Source organism: Sturnira hondurensis, unplaced genomic scaffold (assembly GCF_014824575.4).
Source record: "Sturnira hondurensis isolate 20B ecotype Veracruz unplaced genomic scaffold, ASM1482457v3 Scaffold0008897, whole genome shotgun sequence".
NCBI lineage: Eukaryota > Metazoa > Chordata > Mammalia > Chiroptera > Phyllostomidae > Sturnira > Sturnira hondurensis.
Genome location: NW_028081528.1, coordinates 2,168,935 through 2,185,858, shown reverse-complemented (window position 1 = coordinate 2,185,858; position 16,924 = coordinate 2,168,935). Strand labels below are relative to the sequence as shown.

Sequence of the window (16,924 nt, the reverse complement as noted above, 5' to 3'; positions counted from 1 at the left end):
GTATATGGGTTAAATTAAAATATAGCTTCATAACAGAATACTGTGTAGTAGCTTAAAACTATAACGAGATGGATATCTAGACATATACTGATATTAGAAATCTATTTTTAAGTAAAAATGTCGGCAATATATGTGTTTCAGTAACAATATTTTTGTTATCAATGACATTTATATGTACATGAAACACACACATTCCAAATTGTTAACAACAGTTATCATTGGGGGACTTTCACCTTATAAAAATAAAGTTTTTAATAATGTTTGAATATTTCACAATAAGCACATATTAAGTAATCAGAAATGAATACACAATTTGAGCATTTTAGCCATGGAATGACTATTTAAAGATTTAAATCAAATTTTGAAAATTAAGAGATGAAAAGGGAAATTGAAACTCCCAGCATAATTTGTAAACCATGGGTGCAATCAATTGTTTGTTGATACAGATTTTTATCACAGTATGTTTCTTTCCAACCTAAAAGTTCAACTAAATCTGGTAGCAGAGTGCCAAAGCGCCAAAGAACACAAAGGCTCGCCAAGGAGTTTCAGGTTTCAGAGAATCGCAGGTGGAGCAGTTCCAGTTTCCAGTCAACACACAGCCTCACTAGCAGAGTAGTCCTTTCATCTTAAGAAGCACAACGAGCATTCCTTCCCTGAAGTATTTTTGTTTAATTGTGGTAAAATGTATATAAAATAGAATTTATTACTCTAACTGGACAGTTCTGTGGCAGTAAGCATATTTACATTGGTGCACAGCCATTGCCACCATTCATTTCCTGAAGTTTTTCATCGACCTCAAATGAAACTCTGCACCCATTAAGCACTAATTCCCCATGTCCCCCTGGCCCTCGTCCCCTGGACATTAATTCCCCATCCCCCCTGGCCCTTACCACCCTTCTATACTCCATCTCTATGAATTTGACTACTCTGGGTACCTCCTATAAGTGGCATAAGTTTTTGTATTTTTGTGATTGGCTTATTTCACTTAGCATAATGTCTTCAAGAATCATCTGTGTTTTAGTGTGTTTCAGAACTTCCTTCCCTTTTAAAGGCTGCATAATATTCCACTGTATGTATATACCACACCTTGTTTGTCCACTTATCCATCAATGGACACTTGGGCTGCTTTCACCTTTCATGAACAATGCTGCTATGAACACGGCTGTATGAACATCTGTTTGAGTCCCTGTTCTTGCTTTGTTCGCTGGATACATACTCAGAAGTGAAATTGCTGGATCATATGGTAGGTAGTTCTATGTTTAATTTATTCAGGAGTTGCCATGTCATTTTCCATAGCAGCTGCACATAATAGCATTTTTTTCAGATGAACATTTTGAAAATAGCATATCCTAACAGATATTGAATGATAGACTATTGAGTTCTTAGCTTAGTTCAGGCTGTGATTAGCCTGTGAGTAGCCTGTGACTAGCTGGTAAATGGCAATGAACTAGGTAAGGTGACTGCTCTTCAGGAGCAGACCTCTTAGTAGAAGAGGTAAGGGGCAAAGAATTCTGTAAAAGAAGGCTGTTAAGGGCTATGACAAAAAGAAAATATGGTGAGTTCAGAGGAAGAAGAAATGACAGCCAGCCCGGGAGCTCTGAGATTTCGGGGTGGGACTGACAATGGGGTGGACTTGAAAGGTGAGGAGAAATTGGACATAGAATGCGTGGGTGGGTGTTTTAGTCAGAGGGGAGTAAATACAGACAAGAGAAGACGCGGGAGGAAAATTCGAGGAGTGCAGGGCAGTGCAGCCTTTGGCTCCAGTGGAAGGCGCATGGAAGACAATTGTGAGAAATAAATTAAGAAAGGTGGTTTGGGGTCAGACTGTTTGTTCTAACTTTGGAATTTCGGATCAAAGAATATGCTCAGTACATAAACAAAACATTTATAGGCCTAAGAACTGTAGCTTAAAATCACATAGTTTATGTAACTTATAATTTAAAATTAATTTAGTTTTATAATATATAAGACATATGCACATGTATATGAAATATATGTACTAACTGCATAGCAAACTCATTAAGTCCAACAAATTTCTGATTTTCCCATGACAACTACATCATGCTTTTAAATCATATCCACTATCAAATTATTTTAAAATCAGAATTTAGTCCTTTGTTGGACTAAATTCTGGGACAACAGGGAAGTAGGACAGCATTTTTAAACTGGAGAAAAGATGAGGAAAAAAATGCTAGGCTTCAGGAAGGTGACTTGCAGAGACATGTCTGAGGGCCTGGGGTGCAGAAAGAATGCAGACAGGAAGCCAAGCTGCCTCTGGAAAATCAAAGCAAGAGCCAATGAACCTGCCCTGGGAAAGCGGCAAGTGGGACTGAGCAGTGAGCAGATATGTCATGGGGCGTACAGGGAGAACTGACGGGAACTGGCAAGTTACTGGAGGCAGAGCATAAGGGCAAGGGGAGTCACAGGTGATGAAGATAACATGAATGACATGATGACGAGAAAGTGACTGTTAGGATGAATTCAGCCTAGAAATGCTGACCTCGAGGTGCTGGTAGAATGAAGAGGTCAGGGTGTCCGGCAGAAAGCTGCAAACGGACGAGGGGCCCTCCTCAGAGATGTCAGGGCGGGTACGCACAGCCTTGCAAGTCAGGCCAGCCCAGAGGAGAGAGTGCGTCAGAGGTAAGATTACTGCCTCTAAAGAGGTAAAATACTCCCTTTAGAAAGAGGAGGAGGGAAGCAGGCTCAGAAAGGGGACAGAAGAGGGGCGGCTGTAAAGATAGCACGAGAAGGAAAAAGACGACAGGAAGGGAGAGGGTGAATTTCAAGAAGGTAGAATTTGAATCTGTAGTTGCATAGAGTGGGAGAGGATAGATACCATTGCCCAGAAAGGTATTGCATCTGGGGAGGAATTTCAGTAAGCTGATGAGGAGGGAAAGTCATTATTTCAAATGCAGTGGTTAATAAACCAGGAAAAAAAATCCAACACAGAAACGGGGTGTGGACAGTACTGGAGCAGGGAGGACAGCAGCAGCGTCCTCCACTGCCAGACGAATTCGGATCTAGAGAAAGCAGAAAACAAAGTTTGAAAATTGTGGGCTCGTTAAATCCAAGGAGAAGGATGCCTGTAACCAACTCCCTGGAAGAAAATATCCTCTCTGACCAGTTATGTTCTGTAATAACAGATGCATTCCTATACTTTCATGCAACACACATGCACCACAGGTTATTCATGTCAGAAATCTCAGCTTTGATTAATCATGGTAGTCCCAAGGTTCCCCAGACAAGTCCCAGAACCCTAGGACACTTTGCTAGCTCCTAAATTGCATATTTTTGACATGTTTTCCACTCAAGTATTCCTTAAGCCATTACTTAACTGCCTTCAGTTGTTTGCATTATCCATCAAAAATATTATTCAATTTGTACTTTAAGGGAACAACATTTCAGGGGTTTAATATATATATGTATCTTTATGTAGATAAATATATATTTATTATTTATATATAATGTTGGAGAGTCAAGGCCCAAATTTGTGGCTTTGTTATCTAATCCCTAAACTGCCATACACAGCAGATGGTAAGTACAGGGTAGGAAAAGGTCCTAACTCTATTAGTGTGGACCAGGGGCAGCCTCAAAACCCTACTGAAGAGATTACAGACCTCTAGCTCCAGTGGAAGTCTGGGGTCCCCGCTGCTCCCCACCCTCTCTGCCACGGGCCCCAGGGGCAGCCTTAGGCCAGCTGGGGCTTTCGGGCAGGGACCCGAGGGGCCGTGAGTCCGGAGAACCAGGTGCCCTTACCCTGCGGCTGACCTCCAGGGCAGACCCTGGAGGCCTTGATAGGCTCATTCGGCGTCGGAAGGCGCGGGACAGATGGTTCAGGTCCTGGGTCATCAGGACACCAGGGAGGCCAGAGGCACCTATGATTGACCCAGCTTGGCCCCACGGTTCAGTGTTCTTACTGTTACCGACAGTTACCGCAATCTCGCCAACTAAAAGCCAATCCAAACCAGGGAAGATTTGAAGCCAAATCCTGACTTCTATGACGTTTGCGCTTGGGGTCCTCGCAGCATCCACCACGTGGTACCTCGGACACACTAGTGTTCGCCTGCGCGCGGTGCTTTTTTGAACTTGGTGAAGTGGGTGATCTATCACCTATTCCAGAGTGGGTCAGAGGACCCCAACGGTAGTCACCCAGTAATAATCATTTTATTGATTTGAGATCAGATATCAGAAAATTTAGGTTTCTTAAAATTAGACGTGGCTGAGGGCCACTGGCCATGTGTGGAAGATCGCGGTGAAGCAGTGCCCTGTGGAATCGTAGTAGAGCCCGGGACAAAAAGAAAAAAATCAGTTCTGTTTATTCAACATTTTAACGTTTTGTTCATCGTGGATGAATTACACAAACATTCCATTTAGCTTTATTTTGCTGAGGTTTTGGTGCCACCTCACATTTCTGCACCAAGGCCAGTGCCTCCCTTGCCCCACCTCAGACCCACCCTGGAATGCAGGTAAGGTGGCAGTACGGAAGCGCCCTAGGATCCAGGGGCACAGAAAAAAGGAACACTCTGCTGACTTTATTGGCCAAGAGTAAGTGGATATTGGCTCAGCAGCTTGAAGTCCTTCCTCTGGCAGAAAATGGGTAAGATAAGCCATTATTTGGCTAGGACTTGATGTCTCCCCGAGTTCTGTTGGTGCCTCTGCCAAAACCATCTCATGTTCTCACATACTTCCATGAATTTGGTTCCCCTCTAGCTTTCGAAACTTCGGAGGCAGGATTCTGTCTGTGCATCATTAACCTTCTGTCAGGGACTAACACACTGCATTTGATAAATGTTGATTTAATAGAATAAGTTGGTTTCTTGGCTCCGAATTTGAACTTGACATCTAAGAATTAAATACAGTTTTTTTGAAATGGGTCTGGTTATTTGAAAAAATTCCAGTGCTGGAATAGAGCATTAAAAATATGTCACTGGAGAAATCAAACATACTATTTTAGTATTTTCTTAAAAAGTATTTGGGCCTGGGTGGAGAGAGTAATCATCTGATAACTATTATTTAAATGGTTTTTATCTCATAAATGAAATCAGGTGAGAGGAATGGTCCACTTAGAAAATGTACAAAGTAATTTACGAGACCTCTTGTCTTCCACTTTTTCTGTTAATACATGTTCTCCCATTTTAGACCTCATTCATAAATATGCTATGTAAAAACATATAAATGCATAGTACTGGGTCAATTTTGTACATTACCCTAATGTGAGTTTTAGAATCATAAGCAAAATGCATTCAGAGAGCATTTTAGAGAAGTAAACTACCAACCAGCTAATTTCTACTAAAAACATGTTAAATTTTTATCCTTGACTTTTTATTTAAATCTTTAAACTTACACTAATTGAGAAGAGAAAAAATAAAAAAAATAAACATCCGGCTCTGTTCCTAGGAAAAGAACTCATTTACCATAAGGTCTTACTGTGTTCCTTCTTCAAGAAAAAAACTTCAGTTTAACTGATCATGAGGACTAAAATAATGAAAATTATGGGATGTAAAAGGTGGAGGTTAATAAAGACATTTCTTGGATGGAAGGTCCTTCCTAGAAATCCTCACACAGATGGTACAAAATTTTTACAAAAGAGGCATCCTTAGCAGAGGGGGCAGAAAATTTTCTCCCCCTGCGGAATTTTCCCACCTTGCGGTGGGACCATGGCCTGAGGAATCCTGCCTGAAATTTAAAAAATGTATGTAAAATGTACATTCTCCTTTACAGTCAATCTTGTTTTAATATAAAAATAAAGTGGTCCCCCTTAACTCCCCTCAAATCTTTGAGTGGTATTTACACTGAAGCAAGACACCCTGTGTTTATCCCGTGGCTTTGCCTCTCTGGCGTCCTGCCATTGCCTGCAGCAGTGTGCATACCCCAGTTTGAAAGCTCTATCACATCATGTATGTGGATTCGGATGAGAAGAAAGAGACTGTGCTCCAAGTCAGGGCATGTGAGGTTTAGCCTCAGCTATGACATTAACTAGTTGTTGGCCACCTTTGAGTCACTTAGTGTCTCTGGTCCTCAGATTCTTCAACAGGAAAATGAAGGAGTTGGATGTTTAGCTAAAAAAATCTATTATTTAGTTATCATGTCTTAGAATGGTAGTATGTATTGTTCACAGAGTAAAAGATTCTTTTTTTAAAAATATATTTTATTGATTATACCATTACAGTTGTTCTATTCCCCCCCTTCATTCCCCTCCCCCCGCACACTCCCTCCCCCACCATTCTCCCCCCTTAGTTTATAACCACGTGTCTCAAGTTCTTTAGATTCCATATTTCCCCCACTATTCTCGCCCTCCCCCCTATTTTCTACCTTCTGTCTATGCTATTTTCTGTACCTTCTCCCCCCTTCTCCTCCTTCCACTCCCCTGTTGCTAACCCTCCATGTGTTCTTCATTTCTATGGTTCCACCCCTGATCTAGCTGTCCTCTTGGTTTGCTTTTGTTTTAGGTGTGGTTAATAACNATGATGTGCCTTGGTGTGTTCCTTCTTGGGTCCAACTTCTTTGGGACTCTCTGAGATTCCTGGATTTCCTGGAAGTCTATTTCCTTTGCCAGACTGGGGAAGTTCTCCTTTATTATTTGTTCAAATAAGTTTTCCACTCATGGCTGTTTCTTTCCCCCTTCTGGTACCCCTATAATTCGGATGTTGGAATGTTTAAAGATGTCTTGGAGGTTCCTAAGCCTCTCCTTATTTTTTTGAATTCTTATTTCTTCATTCCTTTCTGGTTGGATGTTTCGTTCTTCCTTCTGGTCCATTCCATTGATTTGAGTCCCGGTTTCCTTTCCATCACTATTGGATTCCTGTGCATCTCCCTTCATTTCAGTTAGTTTAGCCTTCATATGTTCCTCTAATTTGTGACTATGTTCCTCTAATTTGTGACTATAATCAACCAGGTCTGTGAGCATCCTGATAAACAGTGTCTTGAATTGTGCTTCTGAGAGGCTGGCAATTTCTCGGTCGCTTAGAGTTATTGGCTCTGGGGCTTTGAGTTCTTCTTGCGCCATCTTTCGGGCTGTTTGTGCCTGTTCCGTAGCAGGATCGGAGCCCTAAGGTGTTCACTAGAGCAGGGCAACTAAGTCTCTGGGTTGTGACGCTGTATGTGGGGGCGGGGTCAAAGAGGGACTATGGCGTCCAGTCTGCCGCCTGCCGCCATGGCCCTCACCTGCTGCCGTCACTGGGCCCACGCGTTTCGTCCCACTGCACTCGAGTGTGCCACCGCCGTCAGCCCTCGCCCCCTCGGGCCTGCGTGGTCCGTCTCACTGTGCGCGAATGCGACTGCAGTCACTCTGCCCTGCACCCCAACTGGTTCTGGGCTGCCTGCGCGCCTGGGTCGGGGACCTGTCCTGCCCGACCCTGCTCCACTGCTGGCTCCACCCCTCTTACCATCCCCGTTGAATGGTTAGATGTAGTCGGACTTCCGTATAATTCAATTTTCTGTCCTTTGGTTGTGTCTTTGTTTCTCCAAACCTTTGTTGTATTCAAACTTGGTTGTGGGAGAAGGCACAGTGTTTCCACCTATGCCTCCATCTTGGCGGAAGTCCAAAGATTCTTGTTAAGGTGTTGACATATAATTGTTTTGAAGAATAGTTTCCCAGTGAAAAGTATGTGAGGGAAAATAATTATGCTTAAATGATGTGTTTATTGTGAAAGCTGTATAATTCTAAAAATTCTCTTCCTAATTCTGTCAACAATTCCAGTGATCAGTCTGGAATTTTTCTAAGTGAGTAAGAAATATTTATTAGATAAAATTATCATTATCAGTTGTTTTCTACCATGTAGAATGAGCACAGAATGAGCAATATATCAGCCACAATAAAATCTTCTGATAAGCATAAAAAGTATATCTTTGTATGATTTGATGACCAGAGCATCAACATTTTCACTGCTGTAAGTTTAAATAAAATAAGACTTTAATTGACATCTATTGTTTTTTGTCTGTTTACACAAAAGGAAAATAATGATAGAATGTTGGGGATTCAAGGACTTCCCCAGGAGCCTTCCATGTAACTGCACAGTTTATGAGAAGAGGCCCTGACGGCCTTTTTCAGGACTATATATTAGGGTATCAGTGTAGTGACCGAGCTTGGAAGGCAGAGACAGTGTCAACCTCCAGAGCAAAGGGCAGTCTTTTTTTGTGTTTTGTTTTTTATTGTGCAGCATAATGAAGATAATGTAGATAAGATCAGGTAGGCTTACTGTTCAATATAAAATATTAGGGTTCCCTAAGCTCAGGGTTTCTGTCCTATACAAAACTCACTGTATGTGGTCCCATCACCTGGACTTCTTTGCATTTCCCTCTGGGAACTGTGGCTAAGGGAACTGGTGTAAATACTGATACTCTGGTTATGGTGTTACTGTAAAACGATCTTTAGTTTCTGACCCAGAATTCTCATATCTCCAGGCAGCATCTATGAAACAGTGACTGACTAACTTTTGTTTCTGCTTGTGTACGCCTTTTTTAACAGAATGCATCCATATAATTTGTCCTTCAGCTTTCATGTCTTCTTGCCATCTCATAAACCTCCATCTTATAAATCCAGCTATGAAGCTGAATTGTTGCATCATGTTCCATTGTAATGTATCTTATGGTTTATTTACTCATTACTCTATTGATGCACACTTATGTGGTCCAGTTTTTTGATATGATAAACAATGCTATAATAAATGTCTTTGTACTTTTGTGCTCCTGAAATTTCTTGATAATATTAAAAAGTCATAGATGTGTCCCTTTGTCTATAGGATGATATCAATCTTGTTGAATTTTGCCAGTCTAACTGGAGAAAATAATGTTTTTTTAAATTTATTTTTCAATTATAGTTGACATTCAGTATTATTTTGTATTAGTTTCAGATACAATACAAAATGGCATAGCATAGTAATTAGACAACTAAATAATATACAAAGCAATCCCCTCAATGATTCTTGCACTCATCTGATATCATATATAGTTATTATAAATTATTGACTATATTCTCTATGTTGTACTTTACATTTCCATGGCTATTTTATAACTGCCAATTTGTACTTATTTACTCCCTTCACCAATTCACTCATCCCCCTAATACCCCTCCCATCTGGCAACACTTAGTTAATTTTCTGTATCTAGTCTATTTCTGTTTTGTGTGTTCATTTATTTTGTTTTTTAGATTCCACATATAAGTGAAATCATATGGTATTTGTCTTTCTCTCTTTGACTTATTTCACTGAGCATAATACCCTCTAGGTCCATCCATATGGCAAGATTTCACAAAATGGCAAGATTTCATTTTTTATGGTGAATAATATAATACTCCATTGCATATATTTCAATATGCACCACATCTTCTTTATTCAATTGTCTATTGATGGGTCCTGGGGTGCTTCCACACCTCAGCGGTTGCAAATAATGCAGCAGTGAAAATGGGGGTGCATTTATCTTTTCAGATTAGTATTTTGGATTTCTTCAGATATATACCCAGAAGTGGAATTGCTGGGTCATAAGGCAGTTCTATGCTTAATTTTTTGAGGAACCTCTATACTGTTTTCCATGGTGGCTGCACCAATTTGCAATCCCACCAACAGTGCACAAGCATACTCTTTTCTCTACATTCTCGCCAACATTTGTTGTTTGTTGATTTATTGATGATAGATAGCAATTCTGACAGGTGTGAAGTGATATCTCATGTGGTTTTAATTTGCATTTTTTGATGATTAGAGACATTGAGCATCTTTTCATACGTCTATTGGCCATCTATATATCCTCTTTGAGGAAGTGTCTGTTCAGGTCCTCTGCCTTTATTTTAATTGGATTGCTTATTGTTTTGGTGTTAAGTTGTGTGAGTTCTTTAAAAATTTCAGATATTAACTTCTTATCAGAGGTATCATTGGGGAATATCTTGGAGAAATATCTTTATCTTAATATTTTTGTCATACTTATTTAATGAAGTTGAGTATCTTTTCAGACGCTTATTGGTTGTTTGTATTTTTTCTGTGAATTATTGCTTTATAAAAGTTGCTCAAGTTTCTTTCCCCAGTCAGGGCACATGCCTGGCTTGCAGGCCAGTTCCCAGCAGGAGACGCACGAGAGGCAACCATACATTGGTATTTCTCTTCCTCTCTCCTTCCCTTCCCCTCTAAAGATAAATAAATAAACAATCTTTAAAATTTTTTTTAAAAACCGCTTAAGTTTTAATATGCAAATGCCTATAACTGAAGCCCTATAAGCTAGATCAGTAAAGAGCTTCCCAGAAATTTTTTTTAGGTTACAGATGGGCGGTCTCAAGTAGTCTTGTAGAATCTTGCAAAGCCCTCTTCCTTTGCTCTCTTCTCCCTGGCTCATGCCTATTGCCCTTCAGATTTAAAATAAACTTCATTTCTCTATCTCCACAGTACCCTTCCATAGTCTCTCGGGTCCGTGCCCAGGATGCCATCACCCGATGCTCTAAGTCTTGCCATTTTTTTGAGTTGCTGAGTGGTGGCATGTTCTGAGGTAACAGGTGAAGCATCAGTCTCTCCCCGGCCCCATGGCACGTGTTGTTATCAGGATTCGGAAGGAACGTTGCCCACAAGAAGCATCAAATTCTCTCATGAAAGCAGGCATTTCCACTTCTTGTTTACCTTGTTTTCTCTAAAAAAATCATGCACAATCCCTCAAACAACTACCTGTATAAGTAAAGGAAGTGGTTCAGGTTTGGAAACATTGCTATACTGTCTGGCATAGGTAGGAAACACTAGGCAGAACCCCAGCTTAACCAAATAATATAATTCTCAATTCCAAACCCGTGTTTCCTTTACTATGATTTTACATTTTCTCCTGAGAGTAATGGGCCCCCAGGTCTAAGCTCTGTCCGCCATTCCAAATAGCCATTCTTTGACTATCCCTTGGACCATCAGAATCCTAGGTACAGAGTGTAAAAAAGATGAGGGGGCAAGAACGCCAGGTGGTTCCATCCACTTGTCCCATGGGATGAGTGGTAGTGGTGGAGGGACGAGTCCAGAGAAAGGCCTCAACAGGGACCTCTGAATCCTGGAGCCTAGGAGAGAAGACCCATTACCTGAAATTAGAGATGGTACTGGGTGGAAAAGTCATATAAGTTTAAAAAATCAATTTTAATTATACAATTTCACTGCATAATGTCATTGAAATTATTAACCCTTCCCTCACTTTGCTCAGTTTAGGCTTGATGACTTGATAAAGAGAAGTTTATCCTAAGCTGGCAGAGAAGTCTGATTATGCTACAGGAATGCTTCATTTTGTCACACATATGATATAACAATCAGGCGCTTGAAGCACAAATTCTTTCTCTCAATAAATGTGTGGGTACATATATGTGGGCATGTGTGTATATATGTGCACATGTACACACATAAATAAATGTGTGTGCATGCATATGTGCACACATTCACATACATGTATGCCCATGTGCACACACAGTAGGCAAACTACAATGGCCCCAGGGATCCCAACCCCCTGATTTTCACATAATTGTGTAATCAATCTTCTCCCCTTGCATGTGGGCTGGACCTATGAACTCACTTCCAATGAACAGAATATGGCAGAAGGGTGCGATGTCACTTGAGAGTAGGTTACAACATCACTGTGGTTTCTGTCCTGGGCACCTTCTCTCTTGTTCTCTGGTCCACTCTGAGCTCAACCGGTTACTGTGCTGTGAGCTGACCTATAGGAGGTCCATATGGCAAGGCGTTGATGTCTCTGGCAAACAGCCAGAGAGGACCTGAAGCCAGCCAATAGCCATGTGAGTCAGTGCATTTAAATGGAAAAATAAGTTTGACTCTTTTATCATAATACACAAGAATTTAGTTGGAGAATAACTTTAAAAAAGATTTTTACTAAACTACTACTTAATCTGAGTGTTGATTTAAAAAATAATTTGTCAGAAGAATACTATTATCAAGTCAATATATATTTTTCTCATCTTCTTTGGAAAACTTTTTCAACTGTGCTATATATTAAAAAAACAATATAAAACAAAACAATAAAGCATTATTATTTTGTCAAATTTGAGCTGTCTCAGGGCTCTCTCTTTGACCTCTGAGACTCTTTCTAACCCAAGCACCTGCAACTGCTGAGAATTTCTTATTCATGCTGCTCATAAATTTTTAGGTAGGTAAATTTTAGAATGAAGACTAAGCCTTGAGGTTTTTTTTGCAGTCACTGTTAGAGGTGGCATCCAGGATTCTTGGGGGCAGATTCCCTGTTGCTCTTATCTGTGTGGTTTAGTGGTGGGGAGGGAGAGACTCCCAAACAAGCTCCAGGAAGCCTGTGTTTCCATGTGTGGCCGTTTTGAGCCATCAGGCCCTTTAAAGTGCTCTCTGCTCAATGCACGAGGGAGCTATTTTGGATGACTTGACAGCCTTCACTTATTTATTCACTCATGCTGTCAGGCACTGAAATTCACAGGGTTCCTACCACAAACCACACATTGCCAGGGACTGGGGCGTATGAACAAGACACTCCTCAAGGAATGAGAGTTAGAAAGCAAATAGTATGGGTTCTCATTGCTTTAGCATAATTTAATTGTATTTGGTTTTACTTGATATTGGCTGTCATTCAAATGGCACATTAAGGATGTTACTTTTAATTTCTTTTTATTTAATTTGCTTAGAGCTTGAAGTGTTTCAATTACCTTCACACATAATTCTAAACCATCTTATTGACCACATTAACTGTTCTCTTTACAGCCTTTATTCAGCTAGGAGGCCTTTATTAATGATGTTTTCAATACAACTTTTTCACACAAAGCAAATAGGAGAGAAAGATTCAATAATCATTTTAATTAGAGGTGCTATATGTCAAAAAGTAGTTCAGAAGAAATCATTTTCAGAAAAAGTACAAAGGCATGGAGAGGTTTTTGCATTGCAAGTTTAATGCTTCTAGAGTTTTAAAACATTTTGTTCCATACATCTATTTTAGATTATAACAAAGAAAAAAAATTTGTTTGCTTAATTAGAGTACACTTTCTAAGCTTAGAAATTTTCCATAAATTTGGGTAGAAAAGATAGCATAACAGCTAATTCAGGCTCTGCCCAATTATTTACCCTTTACCTAATGTTATGGATAATGCAGTTAAGAAGCAGAAATAAAGCTGAAGGCCACCAAATTCCTACCACTTGAGTAGGTGATGGCTGGGGGTGGCTTTTGAAAGCAGGAACTATTTAAAAACAGGGAGAGTGAGAGAGAATAGAACAAAAGTAGGAGGAGAAAGAGGAAAGGGGAAGAAAAAAGAAGCAGAGTAGAAAGAAGAAGAGACGAGACAGAGGGTGAAGAAAAGAGTGAAGTGAAAAAAACCTGAGAAACAGGTGAGAGAGAAGGAAAGAGAAGCAAAGAGAAGGGACACATTGTGATTAGGGACTATGTGGCCTTTTGAAAACAGATGTGGTCCTTTGGGGGCACTGCTTTATTCCTGACCCTGTGGCTTAGTGAGGCTGATAATCACTGATAATTACTTTCTAGACTTCTGGCATTAAGGGTGGGCATTAAGATCCATGCCAGAGTTAAGTGGAATAATTTCTCCTAGATGTTTCAAATTTGAACTAAGAGGCGAGGAGGGGTCTGTTCCTTGTGGTGAAGCAGTGCGGTGTAAGGCCTAAAATTCTTGCTATGTGCTGCCTTAATATCTACTGGGAGGGCCTCAAATGACCTGACTGCAAAGTCCCCTCCCCACTCTGCTCCCACAGACAGGGTCCTCTAGACAAGCACTCCTCCCTACCCAACAGACTAAATACAATTGATGCTCATCCCTGAGTAGTAGGTTTAAAGTTCCCTGCCAGCCCACAGAATTATCCAAGCAATCCAATCACATCCCCATGTGGGAACCAAGGCACCCCACCCTCTTATGACTACAAAGCCTGCCTCCCACAGCTGCTGGCTATTCCCTCCAAAAGCCTCTGATTGTTCGCTTTGTTCCAGAGTGCAGCTCCTGTGTGGTCCTGCCTGGTACGCAGTGTCCTCCTTGGCGGGGTTGTGAGTACTGGTGACTGATAAACTGCTGCCAATATCTCATCTCCCCAGTGACAGGCCTCATGCATTTGCTCATCCCCATAAGCCTATGGTGGGAATTCCTCCCTTACCAAGAAGGAAAGAGGAGATGATTAAAAAAAAACACAACCCTAGGATTTAAAATGAGAGCTACCAGGCATGCTTCCAGCCTTGCAAAGGAGCTGGGCAGAGAGTACAAAGCCAGCACACAGTCACAGAATGAGGAGACACAGAGAGGGAGACCTTAGGACTTCGCTCCTGGCTCTAGCCACCACTGAGGTTCTGCCTGTCCCATAGATTTTGCTCACATCCTGCCCTTATACTTACTAGTTTGAGTAGAGTCTCTTTCCACCACTAACAGTCACCTCAGTGTTGCTCAGTGAAACCAATCATATTTCGTGGTCTTTATTTGAATTGAAACGAATAGCCTTTTTATTTACTAAGTCTATAATTATGTGACTTACACATTCCATTTAGGATGAGAGAGTGTAGAACAGGTATTGAAGGCCAGTGGTAGTCCAGCATCTCGAACAAGGAAAAAACATTTCGAGGCTCTCTTTTTCGGGAGCTTGCCTGCGCCTTTCCCTGTCTCCTCTTCTTTCCCCTCAAGCAAGTTACCTTTGCCTTTCTCCCTCCTCAGCTTCAAGTGCCCTTTTTTTACTTCTCAAACTTGTTTCCTGAGACTACACAGCCCTGCTGGCTCACTTCTGCTATCTCTGTGACTTTCTAAATAAACTTTCTCTTGTAATTTGAAAAAGAATTTTCAAGATACAAAAGGTATATTCTGTGGTGGAGTAAGAAGACATTACCTTCCTAAATATCTTCCCTGTTAAGAAAATCAAGTATTAAGAATAAATTCAGACTTCCCGCCAAGATGGAGGTATAGATAAACACACTGTGCCTCCTCGAACAACCAAAATAAGAACAGCAACAATTCAGAAACAAAGTAACAGGCAAAACTGGAAGAAAATTGAACTGTATGGAAGTCCGACAACCAAGGAGTTAAAATAGACACATTCATCCAGACTGGTAGGCAGGGTGGTTTCAGGCAGCTGAGCAGAGAGGAGTTGCGGCCTAGGAAGTGGTGACAACGGGTGTGCAAGGCAGCACTGGGCAGACCCTGGGCACTCAGGCAGCGGCTGGCAGACCCCAGGCGTGGGGTGGCAACGGGCAGACCCAGTGAGATGGTGATTGAGAAGCGGGGCATTGTGCACAAGGTGGCTGGCTGACTATGCAGCGGTCCCACATTTGTGCACAGATAACTCGGGATCGAGACAGATTGCGCAACCCAGGGTCCCAGTGCCAGGAAGAAAAGCCTCAAAACACTGATTGAAAACACTTGTGGGGCCCTGGCTGGTGTAGCTCAGTGGACTGAGTGTGGGCCTGTGAAGCAGATGATTGTGGTTCGATTCCCAGTCAGGGCACATGCCTGGGTTGCGGGCCAGTTCCCAGCAGGGGACACACCAGAGGCAACCATACATCAATATTTCTCTCCCTCTCTCCTTCCCTTCCTCTCTAAAGATAAATAAATAAAATCTTTAAAAAAAAAGAACAAGAAAACACTTGTGGCGGTTGAGGCGCAGGGAGAGACTCCAATCCTCACAGGAAAGTTTGTTGGAAAGACCTACAGGTTCCTAGAATGCACACAAGCCCACCCACGTGGGAATCAGCACCAGAAAGGCCCAGTTCACTTGGGGAAAGCAGCGGAAGGGACTGAGGTGCAACAGAGAGCAGAACAAAGTGCCATTTTTTCCCCTCTCTGACCCCGCCCCCACATACAGCATCACAACCCAGAGACTTGGGCTGGCCCGCACTGGCGAACACCTAAGGCTCTGCCTCTTGCTATGTAACAAGCACAACCAGAACGCCCCCCCCCCCATGGCTCAAACGGAAGAACAGATCAAAGCCCCAGAGCCAATACTTCTAAGCAACCAAGAGAGAGCCAACTTATCAGATGCACCGTTCAAAATACTGGTGATCAGGATGCTCACAGAACTGGTTGATTTTAGTCATAAATTAGAGGAACAAATGAAGGTTTTACTAAGTGAAATGAAGCAAAATGCACAGGGAAACAATAGTGATGGAAGGAAACTGGGACTCAAATCAAGGGAGTGGACCAGAAGGAAGAAAAAAATGACCAAACAGAAAACAGTGAAGAAACAAGAATTCAAAAAAATGAGGAGAGGCTTGGGAACTTCAAGGACATCATTAAACGTTACAACATCTGAATTATAGGGGTAGCAGAAGGGGAAGAGGAAGAGCAACAAGTGGAAAACTTATTTGAACAAATAATAAAGGAGAACTTCCCCAATCTGGCAAAGGAAATAGACTTCCAGGAAGTCCAGGAAGCTCAGAGAGTCCCAAAGAAGTTGGACCCAAGGAGGAACATGCCAAGGCACATCATAATTACATTAGCCAAGATTAAAATGAAGGAGAGAATCCTAGAAGCAGCAAGAGATAAGGGGACAGTCACCTACAAACGAGTTCCCATCAGACTGTCAGCGGATTTCTCAAAAGAGACCTTATAGGCAAGAAGGGGCTGGAAAGAAGTATTCCAAGTCATGAAGGACAAGGACCTACATCCAAGATTGCTCTATCCAGCAAAGCTTTCATTTAGAATGGAAGGGCAGATAAAGTGCTTCTCAGATAAGGTCAAATTCAAGGAGTTCATCATCACCAAGCCCTTATTTTATGAAATGTTAAAGGGACTTAACTAAGAAAAAGAAGATAAAAAACACATATACTAAAATAACAGCAAACTCACAATTACTAATGACCACACCTAAAGTAAAAACAAACTAAGGAAACAAGTAGAACAGGAAGAGAACCACAGAAATGGTGTTCACATGCAGGGTTAGCAACAGGGGAGTCGGGGGTGGGAAGGTACAGAGAATAAGTAGCATAGATGGCAGGCAGAAAATAGACGGGGAGGGCAAGAATAGTA

The 16,924-nt window shown here is 41.5% G+C and overlaps 1 protein-coding gene across 1 annotated transcript in view; it reads right to left on the bottom strand.

Annotated features, from left to right (window-relative positions):
* The window catches only part of LRRC72 (leucine rich repeat containing 72), a 38,873-nt gene extending 35,024 nt beyond the window's left edge, over window positions 1-3,849 (bottom strand). Inside the window, exons 1-2 of the mRNA XM_037056247.1 lie at window positions 3,757-3,849; window positions 2,970-3,020 (exon numbers count right to left, since the gene is read on the bottom strand). Of these exons, the coding sequence (XP_036912142.1) occupies window positions 2,970-3,020; window positions 3,757-3,849 (144 nt within the window). The remainder of the gene's footprint in view (window positions 1-2,969; window positions 3,021-3,756) is intronic.
* Between the last annotated feature and the right edge of the window lie 13,075 nt (window positions 3,850-16,924).